Source organism: Rhinatrema bivittatum, chromosome 3 (genome assembly GCF_901001135.1).
Source record: "Rhinatrema bivittatum chromosome 3, aRhiBiv1.1, whole genome shotgun sequence".
In the NCBI taxonomy this organism is placed as follows: domain Eukaryota; kingdom Metazoa; phylum Chordata; class Amphibia; order Gymnophiona; family Rhinatrematidae; genus Rhinatrema; species Rhinatrema bivittatum.
In genome coordinates this window covers 103850645-103876856 of record NC_042617.1, presented here as the reverse complement: position 1 = coordinate 103876856, position 26212 = coordinate 103850645, and the positions used below count along the sequence as shown (strand labels likewise).

The 26212-nt window shown below is 41.4% G+C and overlaps 1 protein-coding gene across 1 annotated transcript in view; it reads right to left on the bottom strand.

The window, feature by feature from the left end:
• ISM1 (isthmin 1) overlaps positions 1 to 26212 on the bottom strand; it is a 199932-nt gene that overhangs the window by 19950 nt on the left and 153770 nt on the right. Inside the window, exon 4 of the mRNA XM_029593554.1 lies at positions 23845 to 23988. Within this exon, the coding sequence (XP_029449414.1) occupies positions 23845 to 23988 (144 nt within the window). The remainder of the gene's footprint in view (positions 1 to 23844; positions 23989 to 26212) is intronic.

Below are 26212 nucleotides of genomic sequence, written 5' to 3'. Positions count from 1 at the left end.
GTTAATGCATTTACTTCCAGGCTATAAGGCAACAAAAGCTGAACATTTTGGAAGGGAATGTAGACTTTCTATAACTACTCTAACAGTCATGACATGTTTTCTTTTAATTGTAAAGTGGATAGAGAAAAAGTTTATAGAAGTACAACAAATGTAAAATAATTGAAGCATCATTTGCTTTATCGAGGGCTCGATTCACCCAAATTATTTACTGACTCTAGAAAGTTTAAATGTTTGCAAATGTGAAAGTGTCCAAATCTTCTGAGGTCTGACAGCGATAGGATTTCAAAGTGGCCCTTGGCACAAACCTTGAGCAGCCAAAATGCAACTTGCATCAGGTTATTCATCAGAACATCTGGCTAATTATAAACAGAAAATGAAAACAACTATTTGATCAATGAAACTATCCAATTACTTTTTATGAATTAAACTGATTTGTCTATGATTTAAAAGTAATGCAAGTGGACAGAAATCTTGCTATGTTAGGATATCAGTTTTATGATGATGGTGGTTACCCCCTAAATGCACAATAGCAAACTGAGTGACCATTTACAAAGCCATTTCCACACATAAAATTGTGGTTTATGGACAGAAATGGCTCATTACAAAATTGCCCAGGGTTTGTACTATTTTATGCATAGTTTTCCCCCCCCCCCCCATACTGAGCAGAGACAACCTGGGGGATGGAGTCTGGCTGAGGTTAGCGTTTATGAACACACTTTTCTATTTTGAAAAGTATGAGCGTACATTTTCTCAGAAAAACATCCCGCACAGATTAGCAGGTGTAACTTGCGCAGGGGTTTTTTTCTGGAATAATTTTCAAAGAGAACCTAAGTGCCTAAGTTTGCTTTGAAATCCGGTGTTATTTTTATGCCTAGTAGCTTGCTAATTTCTGCCGGCTGTTAGAAAATTACCCTTCCTCTGTATATAAACTTAGCCTGTGAGATATTTTGCTGCAGGGATTTCAAGAATCATTGTAGTTGGTTTAAAGAAGAGTTTAATTATTTTTTTTTTAATCTTATGTTGTTTCTCTCCTTTTTCAGATACATGCTGCTCCTCTGGCTACAGGAGCAGCAGCAGCAGCAGCCAGAGGAGACACAGAGGTCAACAACGAGGTATTGAGGTGGCATGTTACATTCCACCCTCTCAAGATCTCAGTTTGTAAAACAGCCTCTGAAGAGGCAGCTTTAATTTTTTTCTATGCAAGTTTTACTGTATTTATAGCACTAGTATGTTGTCTCATTCCTTTATGTTTGTTTTTGTGATGAGTATGTACTAGAAGATCTGAGTGAAGATTTGAAAGTGAATAGTTTGTGCATAAGAACATACCATACTGGGTCAGACCAAGGGTCCATCAAGCCCAGCATCCTGTTTCCAACAGTGGCCAAACCAAGCCATAATAACCTGGCAAGTACCCGAAAACTAAGTCTATTCCATGTTACTGTTGCTAGTAATAGCAGTGGCTATTTTCTAAGTCAACTTAATTAATAGCAGGTAATGGACTTCTCCAAGAACTTATCCAATCCTTTTTTAAACACAGCTATACTAACTCCACTAAACACATCCTCTGGCAACAAATTCCAGAGTTTGATTGTGCATTGAGCGAAAAAGAACTTTCTCCGATTAGTTTTAAATGTGCCACATGCTAACCTCATGGAGTGCCCCCTAGTCTTTCTACTATCCGAAAGAGTAAATAACCGATTCACATCTACCCATTCTAGACCTCTCATGATTTTAAACACCTCTATCATATCCCCCCTCAGCCGTCTCTTCTCCAAGCTAAAAAGTCCTAACCTCTTTAGTCTTTCCTCATAGGGGAGTTGTTCCATTCCCCTTATTTTGGTTAGTTTGAAATACTTGTGAAGTAGGTTGTGAGCTAGGTATGAATGCATGTTATAGTGCTATTTTGTGCTATAATTAGTATGTGCGGGTGACATGCTACTTAGTAAGACAGTTGCTCTGTATGCTAGTACCATGTGTATCCCACAGATACATTGTCCTATGGATGTATTTTGTGTGTTTAAGTTCAGACATGCATGTAGAAAGCATATGGAGTATAAGTGTGAGTGATCGAGCAAGTGACAATGTGAGAGAGTAAGGAAGTAAAGCCGTGAAAGCAAATAAAACTAATCTTAGAAGTGGATACGATACAGGCCTGCTATACTAGGCCAAATTAGTTTTTAAATGTTGGATGCCAGGATTCCGGGCAGGAAAAGCACCTCTGACCCTTTAAAAAATACTTTTGCATGGAAATATTTAGTAGATACTTAAAAGGGGGAAGACTACAGTTATTTTCCCGAAAGTGTCAAAATCACTCCCATAGGAAGTAATGAGACTTGTGAGGCTCCAGTAATACCCCAATCCAGATTATTCCAAGTAGTTGTGAATGAAGGGTCATGCTGCTGTAGCTCAGGAGAGGCTGGCTCTGATTAAAGGAGCAATTTTTGGATTATCCACTCTGTACCAAGTTTCAACGACAAAGTATGCGCATCTGTTTTTTGTGCAGATAGATTAAGCAAGTGAAAAAAATGTACACACACTTGAAAATATAATCTACGTTTGTTATATTTTGATCCTGACCAAAATACACACTCAGGAATGCCTTACCTAAATACGGCTAGAAGTACACATGATGTGCGTAGAAAGATCATCTGGGGTTCTGGGATTCAGTATTGGAGCGCAGGAGATGAAGGTTCATTCAAAGATGAGGGCTCTAGACTTCAGGAAAATTGGGAGTAACTCAAGGAGTCATTAGCAGTATGGGAAAATCTAGGGGGAAGTAGAAGACCAGTAGGCAAAACTAAAAGAAGGTATTTTAAGGGTAAAAGACCTTTGTTAGAAAAGAAAATAAAAGAAAGGAAAAAAGAAGTTGCCATGGTTTTCTAAAGTAGCAGTTGAAAATGTTAGGGAGAAAAGGTTAGTGTTCATAAACTACAAGAGATTGAGAAAGAGGAACAGGCGACAATATCTGGAAAAGCTAAGAGAAGCTGGGAAATTAGCCAGGAATGCAAAAATTCAAATGGAAGAAAAACAAATACTGTAAAACTGGTGAATAAGACTTTTTTTTTTTTTTAAGATAAGTTCATGATATAAGGAAGTGGAAAAGTGGCATTGTGAGACTCAGAAATGAAGGAAAGGAATATGTAGAGGCTGAGGAGGAAAGAGCAAAATTGCTTAAAAATATTTGTTTCGTGTTCACTGTGGAAGGGCCTGGAGCAGGACCATATAAAATGAATACAAATAAGCCTGGAAGAGAGGTAAACCTCAATTTTCAGAAAAAAGTGTTAGTGAGGAGCAAACTAAACAGAGTAGATAAGGGAATGGTGCCAAATGGGATACATCCAAGGGTATTAAAGGAATTTAGAGAAGTCCCAGCAGCTCCACTGGCTGGCATTTTCAATGCTTCTTTAGAGTTGGGAGTAGGTCTGGAGACGGCAGATGTAGTTCCTATTCATAAAAGTGGAAGTAAGGAGGAGGCTGAGAACTACAGGCAGGGTAATCTGACCTCTGTGGTGAGCAAATTAATGAAATCACTGCTAAAACAGAGGATAGTGCAGTTTCTGGAATCCAATGGATTGTGAGATCCAAGACAGCATGGTTTTACCAGAAGTAGATCTTGTCAGAAGAATCATTTCTTTGATTAGGTGACCAGAGAATTGGATCAAGGGAGAGCACTAGATGTATTATAAGAACACAAGAAATTGCCATATTGAGTCAGACAGAGGGGCCATCAAGCCCAGCATCCTGTTTCCAAAGTGGTCAATCCAAGTTACAAATACCTGGCAAATACCCAAACATTCCCTAAGTCAACTTGACTAATATCAGTTTGTGGACTTCTCCTTCAGGAACTTGTCCAAAACTTTTTTAAACCCAGCCATGCCAACTGCCTTAACCACATCATCTGGCAATGAATTCCAGAGCTTAATTGTGCATTGAGTGAAAAACAGATTTGTTTTCTGTGTGCTATTTACTAACTTCATGGAGTATTCCCTAGTCCTTCAATTATATGAAAGAGTAAACAACAGATTCACATTTACCCACACTAGTCCTTTCATGATTTTGACGATCTCCATCATATCCCCCTCAGCTGTCTCTTCTCCAAGCTGAACAGCCCTAACTTCTTTAGCCTTTCCTCAGAGAGGAGCAGTTTCATCCCCTTTATCATTTTGGTTGTCCTTATTTGTACCTTCTACAGTGCATTTACTGTATATCTTTCCTGAGATGCAATGACTACAATTGAATACAGTACTCAAAGTGCGGTCTCACCATGGAGTGATGCAGAGGCATTATGACATTCTCCGTTTGATTCACCAATCCCTTCCTAATAATTCCTAATATTCTGTTTGCTTTTTTGATTACCGCAGCACACTGAGCCAACAATTTCAATGTACTGTCCACTATGATGCCTAGAACATTTTACTCCTAAGACGAAACCAAACATCATGTAACTACAGTATGGGTTATTTTTCCCTATACAGTATGCATCAGCTTGCACATGTCCATGTTAAATTTCATTTGCCATTTGTACACCCAATCTTCTAGTCTCACAAGGTCCTCCTGCAATATATCACTATCCACTTGTGATTTAACTACTCTGAATAATTTTGTGCCATCTGCAAATTTGATCACCTCCTCGTTGTTCCCCTTTCCAGATCATTTTTAAATTTATTAAAAAGCACTGGTTCCTGAGGCACTCCACTGTTTACCTCTCCCCACTGAGAAAACAGACCATTTATTCCTACTCTGTTTACTGTTTTTTAACCAGTTTGCAATCCACAAAAGTACATTGCCTCATATCCTATGACTTTTTAATTTTCTTAGAAGCCTCTCATAGAGACTTTGTCAAATGCCTTCTGAAAATCCAAACACACCATCTCTACCAATTTACCTTTATCCACATTTATTAATCTCTTAAAAAAAAAAAGTATCGGATTTGTGAAGCAAGACCTTTCTTGGGTAAATCCATGCTGGCTGTGGCCCATTAAACCATCTCGATCTATATGTTCTGTGATTTTGTTTTTTTTTTTAATTTATAAAGTTTTATTGACCATATAGCAAAATAGCATAATTTTGTGAAAATAAACAACAGATCATGGACATTGTTGGTCAAACATTTTTTTTTTTTTTTATTTTTATTTTTCGAATTTTCAAAATCACAGCAAGTTTAAACTTACTTACAGAAAAACAAAAATGCAATTATCTAAACCTCGAATCAATTACTGCAAGAATACTTAACATATCATCAATAGATACATTATTGCATTTTATCACATGAAACATATGGGTATGGGGACAGAATTCAAGGAAGTTCAAAAACATCATCTAACATGCAGTAATGGCTTTACATAGTTAAAGGTACTAATTTTTTCTTAGTTCCATATTAGGGCTTAACTATGGAGGGAGCTATTACCCTCCTAGCGTTTAGAAAGGATTTTAACTGTTCAGGATATTGGAAAGCATAAATATCTTTCCCAGATCTAATAATACACTTGCATGGGTACTTCAAAACATAGGAAAAACCCAAAGCTAAGACTTGTGATCTCATTACGAGAAATTCACGCCTCCTAGTTTGGGTTATAGGTGCATAATCAGGAAACACACGAATATTTACCCCCCGAAATTGGTTCTGAATATTCTTGAAATACCTTTTCATTATATCATTTAAATCTTTTTCTACAATGAAAGATACCATTAAGGTGACTGTTTCGTAATATTCCATTGTTGAATCCTCTAGGAATCTAGTTAGATTCCCTTCATTAGTTTGCAAAACATTTCTATTTTTATTCGATGTTGGTATATAATATAATTTATTCACTTGGGGGATTTCTCCCTCAGGAAACTTCAAATTTTCAACAAGGTATTTTTTCAACGTTATATACGGAAGTTCACCAACAATTTTTGGAAAGTTGAGAAATCTCAGATTTAAATGTCTAGAATAATTTTCCATGTATTCCAACCTTCTCGAAATCGTGGTAACATCTTTTATAATCTTAACATTGCAGTCCTGATTTTTCTTTATTTCAACCTCCATCAGATCCAGCTTAGGTTTAATTTCTTCTATCTGGGTTTCACACACCGTTACTTTGTGCTCAACAGTTTCCAAATTGTCCTGAAAGTTCCCAATCACATTCACTAACGCCGCCATAATATCCCATATTGCTTCTAAGGTGATTTTCTCTGGCTTAGAAGGCATTAGAAAACGGGGTCTTGCTGCAAACTCACCCTGTCCTCAATACTGGTGATATTCCGGCCAGGCTATTCTCCCTCTCCAATGCAGAGACAGCACCTCTCGATGTTCCACCGTCCTCACTCCGGATCGGGGTAGAAACAGGGGGCATATCCTCAGCCTCTGTCTCTACAGTTCCGGGGATCTCTAGTTCTTGCTCCGGCGTTTCCTCATCCGCCGCCCTCTGACCTCCCTGCGCCGAGCCCAGCAGTAGCACGTCCTGTGCCTGCGTCTCAGCGGCCTCCGGGCGTGGGAGGGGAGAAGCAATCTCGGGTTTACGAGGAACAGGGGGGCTGAGAGTCACTTCTCCAGGAGAGACCAGCGCTTCCTCGGTGGTTCCCTCAGCGGAGTTCGCTCCCCCAACTTCCAGTACCTTCACGGACGCGTAAGATGTAATTAAACGCTGTGCTGCCATAAGCTCCGTGTCTGAGGGATAGGTACGGAGCTTACCCTTTCTTTTCGCGGGCATTTTTGCATGAAAAAAGATAATTGAAACAGCGGAGCTCAGCGTGTTAGCGTCTGTCTACGCCGCCATCTTGCCCCCTCGACCCATGCTGTTGGTCAAACATTTTGTAAATAATATATGCAACTTCCCCCGTAATTCCCATCTCTCCCTCCCCGACTCTCCATTCGTTACCAATGTATCTTTACAAAATAAAACAAAACAGACAAGTGAGTGCACTATCAAGTAATGAAGCCATAGTGAGCATTACCGCTGCCCAGTAACAGTAGATCTATGAGAATATTCTAGGCTAAAGGGAACAATTGGGAACAATTGAAGAAAAGGCAAAACTCTATTTATCCCATTTAACCATGTCTTTTTAACCACTCTTTCATCGGGTCCCATATTGCATGGAAAGCTGCTATCCTGGCACGTTTCACAGCAGTGAGATATGCCATTCGATAGCGTGAATAGAGCCTATGGATTACAGCCGCTAGTGATGGAGGGCCAGGCTGCTTCCATACCCTCGCTAATTCACAACGCGCAGCAATATATGCCTGTAAGCTAAATGTTTGGTGTGTCTTACTAAGCTTCTCCGCAGGCATGTTTAACAGAACATGTTTGATTATTAAAGGCTCATCTCCCACCCCTAAGTCAGCTAGCCATCCCCTGATCTTGTCCCAAAAAAGTACCACCTTGGGGCAGGTCCACTAAATATGTATATACGAACCCATCTGCCCGCAATTCCTCCAGCATTTATCAGAAACATTGGGGAACATGGCATGGAGTCTTGTCGGAGTTAAATGCCATCTATATAAGATTTTATAGCAATGTTCCTGTATAGCTGCCGAAATAGAACATTTTGCTTCCTGCTGAACACAATGTCCCATTCCTCTTCACTTAGCACTTCCCGCAAATCTTGTGTCCATGCTTTGATGTGTGAAAAAGAATTTGGTGACTGTACATTGAATAAAGAATACATTTTTTATATTATTCCTTTCATTTTTCCAGCGTGTTCACAGAAATTTTCAAATAAAGATTTGGTTGTACGAAGCTTTTTGGTGTCTAGTAGCGTTTTTAAGAAGTGTTTTGCTTGTGCAAAACCTAGAAAATTAGTTGCACATTGTTGGTGTTTAGTCTTAAAATCTGCATGAGATATCACCCCGCCCTCCTTCAAAGCTGGCCAGTATATACAACTTCATGGGCAACCCATAGCGAGAAGGCCTTAGACTCTATGCCCGTAGGAAAGGTGGTGTTGCGAACAAATGGGTAAGATGGAAATATTTAAAAGAGCCTACCAATTTAGGCTTCCATTGGGTCCATATCTTAAGACTATTTGCCAGAGCTAGTGGCATATGCTGTACTGGCCTCCATGTCTCCCTGGGTGCCACGGAATGGTCTATAGCGGCATGGCCCCTACCATTACTTTTCCAATCTTACCCATTGCTTAAGGACGACCTTATTATGAAGAACTATCAAGGTGCTAAGTTGGGCAGCTCCAAAATACCATAGCAAATTAGGAACCCCATACCCCACTCTTTTTAGGCAAAAAAAGAACAGCTTTAGCAATTTGTGGTGGTCTCTTTCTCCAAATGTAGCTAAAGATCCTTTTCTGCCATGACTTCATTATAGTTGCGGATATGTGAATGGGAATTGTAGAAAAAAAATACAAGAAACAGGGCAATATGTTCATCTTTACTATCGCTATTCGGCCCACCCATGAAAAGTGTTCCCTACTTCAGTTGCTAAGGTCTTTTTCAATTTGTTTCCAAAGAGGAGTATAATTAAGTGTGAAGAGGTCAGACAAATCAGAACCTATTTGCAACTCCAGTACTTAATTGATTTTTTTAGCCCAATAAAAGGGGAATTCTCTCTTTATGAGAGCTATCTCGTCTGGGGGAAAATTTATGTTTAAAATTTCTGATTTATCATAATTCACCTTGAAGCCAGCCACCTGATGAAAGCTATCGAGCTCCCCCACCATCGCAGTTAAAGAAACTCCTGGTTCTGTGAGTGTGAATAAGATATCGTCTGCGAAAAGGGATATTTTGAAATGCATATCCTGCAGTGTTACACCCTTGATGCTCTGTGAGTTACGAACCTGGGTAGCAAAAGGCTCCAAAAAAAGGGCAAACAGCATAGGGGACAACGGGCATCCTTGCCTAGTGATGCGCTGGATATCAAAACTGGCTCCATATCCCCCATTAACCTTGACCTTGGGCGAGTCGTATAGCTTCATTATCCATTTTTGGAAAAATTTCCCAAATTGCATTTTCTGGAGTACTTTAAATAAAAAGGGCCAGTGGACCAAATCAAAAGCCTTTTCGGCATCTATAGATAATAAGATGGATGGGATATTACTGCCTTTAACTCAGTCCACTAAATCGACTACTTTGCGAATATTGTCACTGGCCATCAATGTAGGTCTAAAACCCGCTTGATCGCTGTGAACCAGGGTGGGTAGGACTATCTTCAATCGCTCCACTAGTATCCTAGCCAATCAATGATATTGGTCTATATGAACCACAGAGAGTGGCATCCTGCCCTGGTTTTGCTAAGATCGTTATTCCCGCTACATTGGCATGGTCTGCTAGGACATTAGTATCCCTGACACTATATGAATTAATTTCTTATAATAAGCCTCGGACAGGCCATTGAGACCAGGTGCCTTGCTCGGTTTTAATAGCTTAATGGCATATAGTATTTCAGACTCTCGAATGGGACTATCTAGGAGATTTTGCTGTTCAAGGGTGAGTGGTTTACAGAGACTGAATCCAAATATGAGTCAATATCGGATTCAAGGATTTTATCCTCGGCCTTATATAAGGTAGCATAAAAGTCCGTGAACCAGTCCCTAATATCGTCTGAGGAGGTGAGTATTCCATTATTAATCTGGGCAATATTGTTCTGGGCCAGCACTACCCTTAATCTCCTTGCTAGGAAATGTCCTGCTTTGTTTCCCTCTTCATAAAAATGTTGTTTGGTCGCCTCTAGTGCTAAAGCAATGGAATCAAATTCTAGTTTTTGGAGTTTACCTTTAACAGCTGCCAACCTCTTAAAAATGTTGGGGCATTGGGAAGATTGGTGTTGGCATGACAGCTGGGCTATTTCTCTGAGTAAGCGTACCCGGTTTCTCTTTCTGTCTTTTACAATAGGTAGCCTGGGATATTAACAGCCCCCGTGCCACAGTTATAGAACATTCCCAAATTATTGGTGGAGTGTGGTTTGCTGAATTATTAATTTTAAAATACTCCTGAAGTTTCTCGCCTAAGCAGGCTAGGAAAACAGTGTTGTTCAGTTGTGTTTCATTTAAATGCCAGTAGCGTTGCCCAGAATATGGAATCATAAACTGTACAGCGATCCACACTGGTGCATGATTCATCCAAGTGAAAGGGTCTATGCCCGGCCTAACCGCCCTATTTTGCAATTGAGTGAACTGAAAAAATAATCTATCCTGGAATAAAATTGATGTGCATGTGAGTAATAGGAGTAAGTATGAGTGGCCGGGTGTCTCTGCCTCCATATATCCTGCAAGCCCCAATGCTTCATTAAGGAGACCAGGGACTGGCGAGCTGAGGTGGGCACAGCAGAAACTCTCGTGGAGTTGTCAAGTAAAGGGTTACAAGTCACATTAAAATCTACCCCCAATATAAGCAACTCCTCAGCATGTTGAAATTATCAGAGTGTCCAGCTTGCGAAAAAAGGATCCCTGTCCAAAGATGGGCGCATATACTGAAACCAAAGTTATCACTTTCCTACCCAGGCGTAACTTTAAAATCACATAGCGCCCCTGCAGATCAGTGGTTAAGGTCAATACCTCATGAATTAAATCTTTTGCTACTAAGATGACTATTCCTGCATATTTATCCTCTTTAGTGCTTGCAGAGAGATATTTATAGGGGGAATTGTCTATATGATAGTAAATGTTCATGTCTTTTACGTAAATGAGTTTCCTGCGGCATTGCGATAGACGCTCTGTGAGCCAACAGCTCTCATTCCAATAAATGGCATTTATAGTAGTGGTTAAGGCCTTTTACGTTAATAGAGACAATATCTGTGCCATCATACACACACCTATACAACGTCAGTAACGCAATGGTGAATGCTCTACAGCTGAAAGACATAGACCTAAGACATCCATTAAAGATTGTACATATTGGAGAGCCATCCCCATCCCCCCCCCTCCAAACCTCCCAACCCCCAGGGTGGACGTCTCCTCACCTGGGAGGGCTCCCATTGCAGTCGGGAAGCACTGCAACCATAAACCCCCCCTCCCCCCCCCCCGGAACACTCAATTTTAGCCTAGAAAACCTTGGCCATCAGAGAATTAAGCAAACGCCAACCTGTAAAACATAACCCCTGGATATCAGTACTCCATTATGTAGGGTGATCACTATCCCCAGCATTCTGCGTCAGCACTGAGTAAGAAGAGTGCTAGTAGCTCCCTCTGGGCATCCTGTAGAAATCAACAAGGGCTCAATTAGGTAGTAACCATAAGAACTGTAAGAAATCCTCAGTCATTCATCCTTGGCCCGATAGCGCTGATCTCGAGTCCTCTGAGTGTCGCCGCAGACGCTTTTCTCCTTTGCGCACTCTCGGGCGGATTTTAAATGCCCTGCCCGCGTAAATCCGGCCGGATTTACGCGAGAAGGGCCCTCGCATGCCTATTTTGCATAGGCCGCCAGTGCTCGCAGAACGATTTCGGAGTGGCCTCGGAGGGAATGGAGGCAGGCTGCGCAGCTCGGCGCGCGCAAGGCTGCCGATTTTGGGCTACGCGCGTATCTTATAAAATCCAGCGTACTTTTGTTTGCGCCTGGTGCGCGAACAAAAGTACGCGATCGTGCTATTTTTTAAAATCTACCCCTCTATGCCAGCGGGGGTCATCATCCATTTTCTGCAGCTTAGGTGTCTTCTTGGCATTGATGATGTTCGGTTGAAGCCCAACTTTTTCCAGAGCCTCCACCGCCTCTGCGCTCATTTTTACTCTGTATGTTGTTCCTTTCACCATAAATCGAAGTCCAAAGGGAAGGGTCCATCTATATCGGATATTCTCAGTCCTCAAAAAAGAAGTCATTTCTTGCAGCTCATATCTTTGCTGCAACGTGGATGGAGCCAAGTCCTGGTATATACTGAGCGAGTGGCCCTCCCAGGACCAAGGATTTGCAACTTTTGAATAAAACTGTGAAAACAGATGATATCATCACGCGGCCGAGCATCCGACCGGGGCCCCAACACTCTATGCGCTCTCTCTAATTTAATGACTCATGATTCTTCATCAAGTATAGCTGACTGTGGATGCCCCTCCAGTAGCATAAATTTGCATACTTTTTCAGCCACCTCTTGTGCGTTGCCATAGTCAGGCGAGTCAGAAACTCCCCTTATACGAATATTGCACCTGCGTGACCAGTTCTCCAGGTCCTCGACTTTATCCTGAAGGGTGACCATCTCATTTTCCAGCAAACTTTGTTGCCTATCCAATTTAGTTAGTGCCACCGTGTGGCCGTCCATATGTGCATCAATGTCATCAACCCTGTGGCCCAAGTTATTAAAATCATCCCTCAGATCATTAATAGAGGCCAGCAATTCCTGTTTATGGGTTTTGAGATCTGACCTGAACTCTAAGAACTATTCCCGGATCTCATCTCGTAATTGTTGTGGGATCAGCGTAGTTTCAGTCCCTGCCTGCTCGGCATCGCCGGTGCCATCTTGGAGGGGAATCGCGGGGTTGCTCGCTGCGACCTGTGCAGGCCTGTCCTCGCTGCCATCTGCTATCTCTGGCGGCAGTTTGCTGAAAGAAAACTGCTTACGGTCAGTAGTTTTCTGTTTCACCGCCATCTGTGCAGTATCCGCCATGCTTAGAGAGCTCCGAGATTTAGTTTGAGCTTCCGCTGCCAGGTTTGTGAGCAGTTTTGTGATCCGAGGGAGAGAGTTCGTCGTTTAAGTGACCATTCCTGGCCATGGTGGAAGTGCGCCTCCCTGTGATTTTGTTTTTTAGAATCATTTCCACAATTTTTCCCAGCACTGAAGTCAGGTTCACTTGGATTTCAGTAAGGTCTTTGATACAGTTCTGTACAGGCAACTGATAAATAAACTGAGCGCCTTTGGTATGGGACCTAGAGTAACTGACTTGGTTAGAAACTGGTTGGGTGGGAGGCGACAAAGTAGTGATAAATGGAGTTTACTCTGAGAAGGGGGGCATTGCTAGTAGAGTGCCTCAGTAATCTGTCCTTGGATCGTTTCAACATTTTCATTAGTGATACAGCAGATGGATTGTGGGGAAAGATTTGTCTTTTTTTGGATGATAGCAAAATTTATAACATGGTAGAAAGCCATGAAGGTTTGGAAAACATGAGGAGGGATCTAGCAAAGCTTAAGAGTGTCTAGGGTTTGGTAGTTAAGATTTAATGCTAAAAAAAAAAAAGCAGAATTATGCATTTACGATCAAAAACCCAAGGGAGAGGTACAGTATTGGAGGTGAAATTCCTCTAAGCAGGAAAGAAAAGCAGGATTTTGGGGTCATTGTATCTGATGACCTTTAGGTGGTCAAACAGAAGGATAAAGTAACGCCAAAAGCCCAAAAGATGCTTGGCTGCATAGGGAAAGGCATGATCAGCAGAAAAAGGGAAGTGATATGTCCCTGCTGAGACCTCATTTGGAAAACTGTGTACAAGTCTGGAGACTGCATCTTCCAAAGGATATAAAACAGGACACAGTCAGTCCTGAAGGTGGCTACTAAAGTGGTCAGTGGTCTTCGTTCTAAAGCACATAGGGATAGACTTAAAGCTCTTAACATGTATATTCTAGAGGAAAGGCAATAGTGGCAATATGATAGAGATATTTATTTTATTATTATTTTTTTAAATTAAAGTTTACATCATTAGTACATCCATTAAGATCAAGAAATTCGGCAACAGCAGATAAAATACCACATAAATAAGCAGAAAATAATGCCATATCAGAAAAAGTCCCCTAAAGGTAGAAAGTGGGGCCAATGAAGAAAGGAAAATTGTATCAAAGAAAAATATTAAGGAGAACAAAATACAATATGGGCCTAAACCACCCTTCTTAATGACCCATCCCACCTCAGTTTGAACCCTCCTTATCAATAAAAAATGTTTCCAAGTGAGTAGGATCAAAAAAGATAAGCTTATAAGAAGTAATTAAACACCTACAAGTGAATTTAAGATAAAAAGTAGCCACAAGAGCCAATGCCCTGTTTCAACTGGAAACATTTCCTCTGAATTTGAGTAGCTTAAGAAATGTCAGCAAAGATTTCGATCTTCTGACCACTGAACAAAAAGTCCTTATTCTTAAAGTACTTTTGAAAGATCAGATCCTTGTCACTTTCTGCCTCAAATGAAACTAATAAACAATCTAGATGGTATATCGTCTATAGGCACCTCCAAAAAAGTGAAAAGATTGGGACTTGCCATTTGTAAAGTGTCCATACCGGCTTCATCATTTATTTTAGAACCAGAAATGTAATAATTACTGGATAAAGGGATCACTATCTTCTGGCATAGCCAAGATCTCTCTAGTATATTTTTTTTGAATAATTCTAAGGGTGACATTAACTTAGTTTGTGAAAAATTCAAACACTACAAGTTTTTCATTCTCAAAATATTTTACAATCTTCCATTTGATTACGAGAGATTAAATTGCTCTTGATAAATGAGGGCACTTGAATCTTGCAAAGAAGATACCATGGCCTCTCTAGCAGCAGATCTATTAGAGTAATCTAACGTGGATCTAGATTCCTCCATGTATTTGAGGAATTGAGATGAGGTATGGCTCAATGTCTTATCCATTTTTTACAAACATCAGACAAAGTAACATTAGAAGCATCGCAATGATCCCCCAAAATAAGTCCTGAAGCAGAACGGATAACAGAGGAGTGAGCTCTGACATTAGTTGCCCCTTCCCCCATAACAGCTTGTATTCCTAAAGTAGATTCAGCAAGAAAAACTTGGGATAATGTAGTGAAAGTTCCAGACTCTCCCACTTTGGCTAAACTCAACCCCCTTCCTGGTGAATGGACTTTACTGGTGGCTGGGGTGGTGTGCGGCCCTTACCAGAGCTCAAGGAAGCACCCGAAGAATCTGTCACCTCCATAGTAGCAGCGCCATTGGTTACAACAGCCAGGTTTTGCAAATGGAAGGCCAGGCCATGGGACATTAACTTTGGAAACCACCAGAGAGGAGGTCGTCCAAACTTTAGGCTTCCTTTTCCTTCCCATCAGACAAGGTAAAATCTTCAATCCAAATTTTTCCAAAGGCACAACCCCTTTGGCTGTGTGCCGGCTCGCTAATCTGATGTTATAAGGGAGGCGAGGGGGGCTCTTGATGATGTCAGCAGCCCAAATCAAGTCCTGCACCGGTGTCACTAACTGGAAGAGCGAATGAGGGACAGCACCTGTTCTCCTCACGTGCAAGTAGCTCTGCTGGCAGGTCTCCACAGACACGATGGCCTCCTGTAAGCATGCCATTAATCAGGTGTTAAAAGGGAGCAGAGGGTGGCTCTTGATGTCAGCAGCACCAGTCAAGGTGAAGATCCCGCACAGGTGTTGCTATTTGGAAAAGCAAATTAAGGACAGCACCCACCTTGTTGGTAAGTCTCCACAAACACGATGGCCCTGACATTTAAATATTTCAAAATATTTCAATGGAAAAGAGGGGTCATGGGATGAGGGTGAAAGGGGTGAGAGGAGTAATCAAATATTTCTTTAGAGAGAGGGTAGTGGATGCACAGAATGGCCTCCCAGTGGAGGTGCTGGAGACAAAAACAGTATCTAAATTCAAGAAAGCATGGGATAAAATACAGGGGATCTCAGAGAGTGAAGGGAATTGTAAAGCTCAATTAGTTAGGTGGATGGGCAGACTAGATAAGCCATATGGTCTTTTTCTGCTGTCATGTTTCTATAATTCTAAGACTTCCAAGTGTGTTGCTGTTTACTGATATCTTGAAAAAATATAATTAGGAGGCTCATGACCTCTTCAGCATTTAACTAAAAACACTATAACTGTCCATAGCTGATTCAAGTTTCAAAGGAACTACGTAACACCAGACTGAAAGCCCATGCTGCCACAAAAACAAAAAGGAAGTGTCCACATAGTAAGGATTTTTTTTTAAAAAAGTACTGGTGACTCTTTCTGCATTGACTTCTTAGGAGTGTCCTTCAGAGTATCTAATTATAACAGTTGTGAATCTCTTCGATTTATCTTATGGGGAAACTGGATGGCTCAGGTAAACTATCTAGCGTTCCACAGCTTTTTACCTCTGGGTCATCAGTTAAAATCCAACTCAGGTTGCTAGGAACTCAAAACGATGGCCTATGTGAAATGAGTTGGCAGTCTCAATGGACAGGTGTCCACATCACTAAACCCAACATTTGACACCATGGCTGGCAGTGTCAGCAGAGGGACCAAAGATTGCAAAAGCATGAAAACTGAATTACCTTTTCACGCTTAGAGATGGTCCTTCCAGAGAAGGGTTTAGACGCACCGACAGGTCAGTGTAAGGAAACTTCCACCACTGCTGATCAGGTTGTACCAGCTCTGTGGTTAAATGGAAGAGTTTCCAATGCCAGCAATCTTTTACCGTTCACTAAAAATATTTTTAAAATGTCCTTATAATCCTTAAAAAAGAGTTTTATAAAAAATTACTTGTACATGATATTGAGAGTAAATAAATTAGTATTTAGTCCATCCACATTACAATCCTTGGACATCGCTTAAGACTACTATTTTGTGTTTTTGGATAGAATGCTTTTCAAAGATCACGCATACACAACCACTTACTGTTGCGGTACTTCAGGGTCTTGCACTTTCACACTTGCAGCTCTTTAAAACTTGACCATATTGACGCGTTTTCTAAGCTCATGTACAGCCACGTACATAAACTGAAAACTACAGCTCAGAACAAATTTTTTTTTTTTGCATCAGCAGCAGAGTGTTCTTCAGGAAATGGAATGATTCCACTAATCCAGAAATCCACTGGATCTCACCAATGAAGTCAGATTAAAAAAAAATTAAAAAGAAAACATTTCTGTTTTGTTATTCTATTCTCTAAATAGGACAATCATCTGATCAATGAGTTCTATGACCAAGATAACCTCACTAGAACAATCTGCACAAGAACTTGCAAAACACAACTAAAGCAGTACAATTCCACTCCTATCAGCATTGGTGTGTAGGGCAGACAAGGTAATGCTGAAAGTACTTCTGCCTTTATGGTTTTTCTGTTAAAAATAGCCCCCCACACACACACACACTTTTGCAAAGCTATTTGAACTCACTGACCAAAAAGGTTTACATTCTGATGTCTGTAGGAGGTAAAAAGAAAGAAAAACTGATGATGTTTGCTACTTTGGCACATAACACTCAAATTGCTATGTTACATTTACTGTGAACAGTAAACGACACAGGAGGAACAAAAGATCTGTAAGTGCCTGTTTTTGAGAAAAGCATCCATGATAGGTCAATTGATTTCTCATTTCCATATTCATAGGACAGGGTCCCAGTGGAGGCACTGGTTGGCATATTGCTGGTTGTCGAAGAGAAGGGGGAGGCAGGATCAGCCGCTGCAGCTGAAGAGTTTAGACCACACAAGCATTTTAAAGTTCCCAGGGTGGCTGTGCCACTCTTCCCTCAGATCACAATCTCCTATTCCCTTAAGACCCAATCCTAATGGAAGACACTGTGTGGCTGGCAGTGTCACTGAAGAGAAGAGTGGTTGGCCAGTAGAGCAAATCCTGCCGGCAGTCAAAGACAAGACTGGATCGGCCATCCTGCCGGCCACCCATGTCTCCTCTTTTGGCAGCCAACAGGATGAGCTCTGTTAGCTACACAGTGTTGTCCCCAGTCCCTATCCCAGGGAAATTATTTGGGAAGGTTTGCTCACCAAGCCTCTTGTGCATGCAGCTAATAAATGGAGCAACCAAGTGATTAAAATATTGGCTTTTTTAAAATCAAATTAAAATGTTGACAATTGTTATACAATTGCTCATACATTCATTAATTTGTTTGGTAAATTCAAAATGACCAGATGGCCAAATATTCTAAGTAAAAAGAGGTTTTGTTTTTTAAATATTCATTTGAGTTGTCCACTCTGTTAGTGAAAATGACCGCCACATTAAGTATGAAAATCATCATAGCTCGTTCTATCAAGACTAAATCCACTTACACTGTGTTGCTCTCGTGGCTGCTCTTCGCCCTCGCTCCACCCTTTCTACCTCTGTGGCGACTCCCTCTGGGTCTGATGGATGGCTTGCTGCCGCGGCGTCTCCATGCCGCTTCTCCCCGGCATCCCCGGACCGGCTTGACGCTGTGGATCCACCATGTTCCTGATGACGTAGGGCACACTCGCGCGCTCCGAAGTATATATCAGCAAGGGCACGAACCTCAGGGGCGTCCCCCTGTATTGACGTCATCCGCTTCCAACATAAAAGGTCTTCACTTGCGCTTACGATTTGAGTTAGCAAGGATTGATTGCGGGGATTCATCTGGACCCGCTTCTCTCTACGCTACTCTGCCTCCTCGGACTTACCAGGGGTACCCGCTCCTCTGGGGCCTCGCTCTCTTTTCTTGATTTCAGATCGCAGACAGGAACCGGTACTCGCTCCTCGAGGGCTCATGTTCCTAAACACTCTGAAGATTCTCTACTGTCTAGAAGCTATCGCATGTACAGACATTGTGAGTTACTACTTCAGATTACAGATAGGAACCGGTACTCGCTCCTCGAGGGCCCTTGTTCCTAAACACTCTGAAGATTCTCTACTGTCTAGAAGCTATTGCAGGTACAGACATTTGTGAGTTACTATTTCAGATTGCAGATAGGAACCGGTACTCGCCTCGAGGGCTCATGTTCCTGAATACACTGAAGATTCTCTACTACCTGGAAGCCATTACAGATACAGACAATTGTGAGTTACCATCGCTCTCTCAGAGCTTTCCCTGGAACCAGGTACTCGCTCCTCGAGGGCCTAACTCTTTCCAGCTACTGAGCCTTCTTAAGAATCTATGTAAGTGTGTCATCTACTACTGGCTATGTATACAGCATACCCTGTATAATCACTATCTACAGTCTCTCTACAGCTCAGCAACCCTGGGATCACAGTTCCAGTATCTGAGGGACTTCAGCCCTGCTGGGCATATCAGCTCACTACTGCCACCTCTGATGGTTCTACGAACCTGTCTAATAAAATAACTATCTGTGTCTGTCTCCATACCCAAGCCTAGCCGGTGGTATCTCTCAGGATATCCTCCTGGGGGCGCTGTCATCTGCCATCGGCCCAAGGATTCACCTATTTACAGCTCCTGAAGTGGGAGCTCACTCCTCCCACTTCAGGAGCTGAGCACAGACTGCTAACTCTCATCTGCTTGCTCCTCTCATCATCATAGCAGATCCTAACAGATTTCTAACTCCTCCCCTCTGGCGGAGCATATTATAACAGATTGCTAATTCCTCCCCTCTGGAGGAGCAGATCATAACAGATTGCTAACTCCCTAGCAGATTCTCAACACACTGATTAGCAATTTATCACTAACAGCTGTTGCAATGTGACTTCAATTTTTAAGGAGGCTCAATTCAGGAACTGGGAAATAGACATGCAAGCCTGACATCAATAAAAGGTAATAGGGTGAAGATAAATATTGAAGAGTAGTAAATCACCTGGACCGGATAGAATACATCCCAGAGTTCTGAAGGAACTAAAAAATGAAATTTCAGACCTATTGGTAAAGATTTGTAACTTATCATTAAAATCATCCATTGTACTTGAAGACTGGAGGATAGCTAATGTAACCCCAATATTTAAAAAGGGCTCCAGGGGCGATTCGGGAAATTACAGACCAGTGAGCCTGACTTCAGTGCCAGGAAAAATAGTGGAAAGTGTTCTAAATATCAAAATCACAGAACATATAGAAAGACATGGTTTAATGGAACAAAGTCAGCATCTCTTTACCCAAGGCAAGTCTTGCCTCACAAATCTGCTTCACTTTTTTGAAGGAGTTAATAAACATGTGGATAAAGGTGAACCGGTAGATGTAGTGTACTTGGATTTTCAGAAGGCATTTGACAAAGTTCCTCATGAGAGGCTTCTAGGAAAAGTAAAAAGTCATGGGATAGGTGGCAATGTCCTTTCGTGGATTACAAACTGGCAGAAATGTAATGTGGACAAGTGCAAGGTGTTGCATATAGGGAAAATTAACCCTTGCTATCGTTACACAATGTTAGATTCCATATTAGGAGCTACCAACCAAGAAAGATCTAGGCGTCATAGTGGACAACACATTGAAATCGTCGGCTCAGTGTGCTGTGGCAGTCAAAAAAGCAAACAATGTTAGGAATTATTAGGAAGGGAATGGTGAATAAAACAGAAAATGTCATAATGCCTCTGTATCGCTCCATGGTGAGACCGCACCTTAAATACTGGGTACAATTCTGGTCGCCGCATCTCAAAAAGGATATAGTTGCAATGGAGAAGGTACAGAGAAGGGCAACCAAAATAATAAAGGCAATGGAACAGCTCCCCTATGAGGAAAGGCTGAAGAGGTTAGGGCTGTTCAGCTTGGAGAAGAGATGGCTGAGGGGGGATATGATAGAGGTGCTTAAAATCATGAGAGGTCTAGAACAGGTAAATGTGAATTGGTTATTTACTCTTTCGGATTATAGAAGGACTAGGGGGCACTCCATGAAGTTAGCATGTGGCACATTTAAAACTAAATCAGAGAAAGTTCTTTTTCACTCGATGCACAATTAAACTCTGGAATTTGTTGACAGAGGATGTGGTTAGTGCAGTTATTATAGCTGTGTTTAAAAAAGGATTGGATAAGTTCTTGGAGGAGAAGTTCATTACCTGCTATTAATTAAGTTGACTTAGAAAATAGCCACTGCTATTACTAAGAACATAAGAACTTGCCATGCTGGGTCAGACCAAGGGTCCATCAAGCCCAGCATCCTGTTTCCAACAGAGGCCAAAACCAGGCCACAAGAACCTGGCAATTACCCAAACACTAAGAAGATCCCATGCTACTGATGCGATTAATAGCAGTGGCTATTTCCTAACTAAACTTGATTAATAGCAGTTAATGGACTTCTCCTCCAAGAACTTATCCAAACCTTTTTTGAACCCAGCTACACTAACATCCTCTGGCAACAAATTCCAGAGCTTTATTGTGCGTTGAGTGAAAAAGAATTTTCTCCAATTAGTCTTAAATGTGCTACTTGCTAACTTCATGGAATGCCCCCTAGTCCTTCTATTATTCGAAAGTATAAATAACCGATTCACATCTACTTGTTCCAGACCTCTCATGATCTTAAAGACCTCTATCATATCCCCCCTCAGCCGTCTCTTCTCCAAGCTGAACAGCCCTAACCTCTTCAGCCTTTCCTCATAGGGGAGCTCTTCCATCCCCTTTATCATTTTGGTTGCCCTTCTCTGTACCTTCTCCATCGCAACTATATCTTTTTTGAGATGTGGTGACCAGAATTGTACACAGTATTCAAGGTGCGGTCTCACCATGGAGCAATATAGAGGCATTATGACATTTTCTGTTTTATTAACCATTCCCTTCCTAATAATTCCTAACATTCTGTTTGCTTTTTTGACTGCTGTAGCACACTGAGCCGACGATTTTAAAGTATTATCCACTATAATGCCTAGATCTTTTTCCTGGGTGGTAGCTCCTAATATGGAACCTAACATCGTGTAACAACAGCAAGGGTTAATTTTCCCTATATGCAACACCTTGCACTTATCCACATTAAATTTCATCTGCCATTTGGATGCCCAATCTTCCAGTCTTGCAAGGTCCTCCTATAATGTATCACAATCCGATTGTGATTTAACTACTCTGAATAATTTTGTATCATCCGCAAATTTGATAACCTCACTTGTCGTATTCTATTGAAAAGCACTGGTCCAAGTACAGATCCCTGAGGCACTCCATTGTTTACCCTTTTCCACTAAGAAAATTGACCATTTAATCCTACTCTCTGTTTTCTGTCTTTTAACCAGTTTGTAATCCATGAAAGGACATCGCCTCCTATCCCATGACTTTTTAGTTTTCTTAGAAGCCTTCTCATGAGGGACTTTGTCAAATGCCTTCTGAAAATCTAAATACACTACATCTACTGGTTCACCTTTATCCACATGTTTATTAACCCCTTCAAAAAAATGAAGCAGATTTGTTAGGCAAGACATCCCTTGGGTAAATCCATGTTGACTGTGTTCCATTAAACCATGTCTTTCTATATGCTCTACGATTTTGATCTTGAGAATTGTTTCCACTATTTTTCCTGCACTAGCAACAGTAACATGGAATAGACTTAGTTTTTGAGTACTTGCCAGGTTCTTATGGCCTGGATTGGCCACTGGTGGAAACAGGATACTAGGTATTGATGGACCCTTGGTCTGACCCAGTATGGCATGTTCTTATTGAGAACAAAATCGTTAAACACAAAGAAGGAAATAGTATAATTAGGAATAGGCAGCATTAATTTTGGAAGGTAAGTCTCCTCTCACAAAACTATTAGACGTCTTTGAAATTATAACTAAGCATATGGGTGTTGGTGAACCAGTCAACAGTGTATTTGGACATTTAAAAAGGCATTCAAAGTACTACACAAGAGTTTATATGGGAAACTGATAACCTATGGGATAGGTGCAACACAATACATTCATGTATCAATAACTGTTTAAAGGAAAGGCAACAGCAAATAGCAGGGAATTACATAGTGGAGTGCCCCAAGGGTTGTATGAGGCCCAGTACTATTCAACTTGTTTATAAATGTTCTAGAGGATGGAGTGACAAGTGAGGATGTAAGTTTCACAGGAATAGCCTAGTGGTTAGAGCAGTGGACTATGAACCAGGAGACCAGGTTTTGAGTCCTGCTGTCACTCCTTGTGACCTTGGGCAAGTCACTTTACCCTCCATTGCCTCCAGGTACAAACTTAGATTGTAAGCCCTCTGGGGATAGAAAAATATCTATAGTACCTACAGTACCTGAATGTAAACCGGTGTGATAAAATACAAAATAAATAGAATATGAGGTACTGCTTCTAGCCTGCAGGTGTTCTGGCCTGTTGAATTATCTGTTCAGTCCACTTAACTCTGTGCCCCTTGCTTCCTTCCAGCAGTTGCTTGTTCCTATCTGATCTTGATTGGCCCAATGGCCACTGGGAGGGTGAGGGCACAGAGCTAGGAAGACTGCACAGATAATTTAATAGGCCCTTACATACATACCTCACATTGAGTAGTTAAAATACAAACTGATTGTTTAAAACTAGAAAGTCTGGGAAATTGGGTATCCAAGTGGCAAATGTATATTGGAAGAAGAAATCCAAACTACTTGTATACCCTACTGAGATTCACTCTGGAAAACTGCTATCAAGAGAGAGACCTTGCAATTACAGCGGACCACACGCTGAAACCATAGGCACAGTGTACAGCAGCAGCCAAAAAAAAGCCAACCATATGTTATGGATAATTTGGAAATGCATGGATGACAAATCAGAGGATGATATAATGCCTCTGGTACAGAACTCTGGTATGACCACACCTGAAGTAGTGTGTGCAATTCAGATTACCCCCATCTCAGAAAGGATGTGGCAGAACTCTTGAAGGTATAGGAAATGGTGAGATGATTGGAGTGTCTTTCATACAAAGAAAGGCTGAAAATGTGGGGTCTTTTTAGCTTGGAAGAGAGACAACTGGAAGGGGTAGGGGGCATGATGGAGGTGTACAAGATCATGAATGAAAAAGGACAAACTTCAAGCAGTTTTTCATCCTGTCCAAAAACATTGTATGTTTGCAGTTTCAAAACAAATGGAAGAAAATATTTATTTAGTCCGTGAGCAGTTAAATTTGAAATCTGCTGAGGGATGAAGTCATAGCAAGCAGCATAGTAGGGTTTAAGACGAGTCTGGATGCAGTCAAGAGCAAACAGAATTTAGAGCTTGAGTGGAGGCTGTGTCGCTACACATGTATCTCTACAGAGAACATTTAGATGACCTCTTGTTTGTGTGCTACTAAATCAGAGAGATAGGATTGGGCTAGATGAACTATCCATCTAAATCAACTTGGCTGATTTATTCTATGGAAGGAGGAACTGGAGACATTTTCAGTTTTAAGTTACAGAGGATTTCTGAAAGAATACAGGTAAACATTTCTTTACAAACCTGGACAGTTCTGCAAGTCACAGGTCCTGGATTCAGTGGCCGTGCAGGCATATCCACAGGTCCTGGTTCGCTTCTGGCTGCCACTTCCACAGGTTACACTACAAATGGTCCATGGGCTCCAGTCTCCCTCACCATCTATATCTCCTACATGCAAGAAAGGAATTGCGGTTTAGAGAAGGAAATAAAAAGTAAATGAACATAAGTTTTTAAGAACTCCGGGAAAATGAAATCCAAATGCTTCTACCTAACATTCTGGCAAGATTCCAACCTCTATCCAGATGTGCAAAGACATTTCTTGGGGAATCACATCCACATTTTTCTTCTCTTAAGTAGGGGGAAGTACTGTCAAATGGAAGTCTATTCCTTCTGATCTCCCTTTAGCTCTTTTACCTTCATCTATGCACTTTATATTTTTCAAAAGGCTCTTTAATAGAGTTTCTGTAATTCCATTTTGAAAATCTGATGCAACTTAAATTCAAACTCCCAGTGAATCTCTGACCTCGTGCAAGTTATGATGCTTTGGTATGAGACGGCCCACATTTGCAATGTTGATGTCAGGGATCCCCAAAATATATCCTGAAAATAGCATTTGGTATGTTCAAGTTATAAATCAAAGTGCATAACATGGAGCTACCAAAAAGTAGAGCAGTTATTACATATATAATTTAAAAATATTAATAACATATATACTAATACTGTAAAGTGTTACATATTTTTATAACTATACTAAAAATGCACATTATTTCTACCTTTGTTTTGAGGGGGGGGGGGGGTTGTTATTATACTGTTCCTGATTTCCTTTATGTTACCTTTGCCTGTGTCTTTCCTTTTTCCTCTCTCTGTCTCTCCAAGTTCTTTCATCTTAACTCCCTTCATTTCATACATCTCCACTTCATTATTATTGGCCCAGCAGTTTCTGGCCTGCTCAATTTGAACCTACTTCCATCGGGCTACAGCATTATGAGCCTTTCGTCTGCAGCCACCCGGCGTGTATATCACCCATCCAATTCAGCCTGACCACTGCAGCATGTCCTTGGCCAACAGCAACATACTGCGGCTCCCCTCCAGACCTCAGCACAATGCACCATAAAGCTGTCCAGCAGGTGTCACTGCCGAGCGATGACCAAGATTCCAGCCTCCCAGGGATCGTGAACACAGTCTCTGCAGCATCCCCAACCTTGGCCAGTCCGAGGAACAGAAGGCTGATCTGGGAATCAAGCCCAGGTCTTTTTGCACAACACTTGCTACTGAGCCACTGGACTGGCCCACTTCTCCATCACTGCCTCTTCATTTTTCTCCCATCTCTAAAAAAAAAAAAAAAAAAAAAATCACCCCACCATCTCTCCCTTAGTGTTTCACTCACTCTCTACCTCTCCCTCTTCTCTCATCGCAATTGCCCCCTGCCGCCCCTCCAACTTTCTCCGTTTCTTCCTTGCAGCCCCCACCAGTCCATCTTCCCCCAGGGCCCTCCTGGAACACTTTCACCAGCAGCAGGCACAATGCTGCATAACCTGAGGGCAGGTGGCACGTACCAGGAAAACACAGAGCACATGTTCTATGTCTCCCTGTCCACCCGCTCCTTCTCTGGCCCTGACAGTGCAGGCTTTTGGTTCAAGAAGGGAAAAGGAAGAAAGAGGGCCATTACGAAGGCAAGGGACCCCCCATGCTCTTTTGAAGTCTTCGGAGCACGTCTCCCCTGCCCTCAAGTTCTGCGGCATCAACATCTGCTGACACACAGCTGGGAGGGAAGACAGCTCAGGAGCCTCTTGGAAGCTGTCTGCCCTCCCAACCGTGTAAGAGCAGTATAAAATGTAAATGAAGATTTCAAGAGATTATAGTTCCAGTGATAGAGTGTCTTGAAAAAAGTTCTTTAAAAAAAAAAAAAAAAGATCTGGGGCCCAGGGAATGCTAAATTTGAGATTTAAATGGCAACAATGCCAGTTTTTCAGAACAGAACCTCATATGCTCCATTAACTACTAAAATGTTTTACAAATTAAAATTAATGCGGAGGTGTTGTTCCGATTTTGTTGTGGCGCTGCATGTCTATGTTAAGCCTTTATTCTTGAGTATTCTCTTTTGCCTTTTTTGGATCTCCCTTTAAATTTCTCTCTCTCCTCCCTCCCTTATTATTGTATTTCTGCTTGGTAGTGGAATTGTTATTTTCATATTTTGAAACTTTTCTTGAAATGTTTTTTGTAAATTGTGATTTTCCACATATTTCTACTACAAACTGTTATGTTTGTAAAGTAAAAAATTCTGTAAATAAAGAGTTAAAAAAAAAATTAAAATTAAAGCAAAGGCAAGAGAACTAAAGAAATGCCAGAAACCAGTGTAACGACACATATCCTTTACTCTTTGGCAACAGGT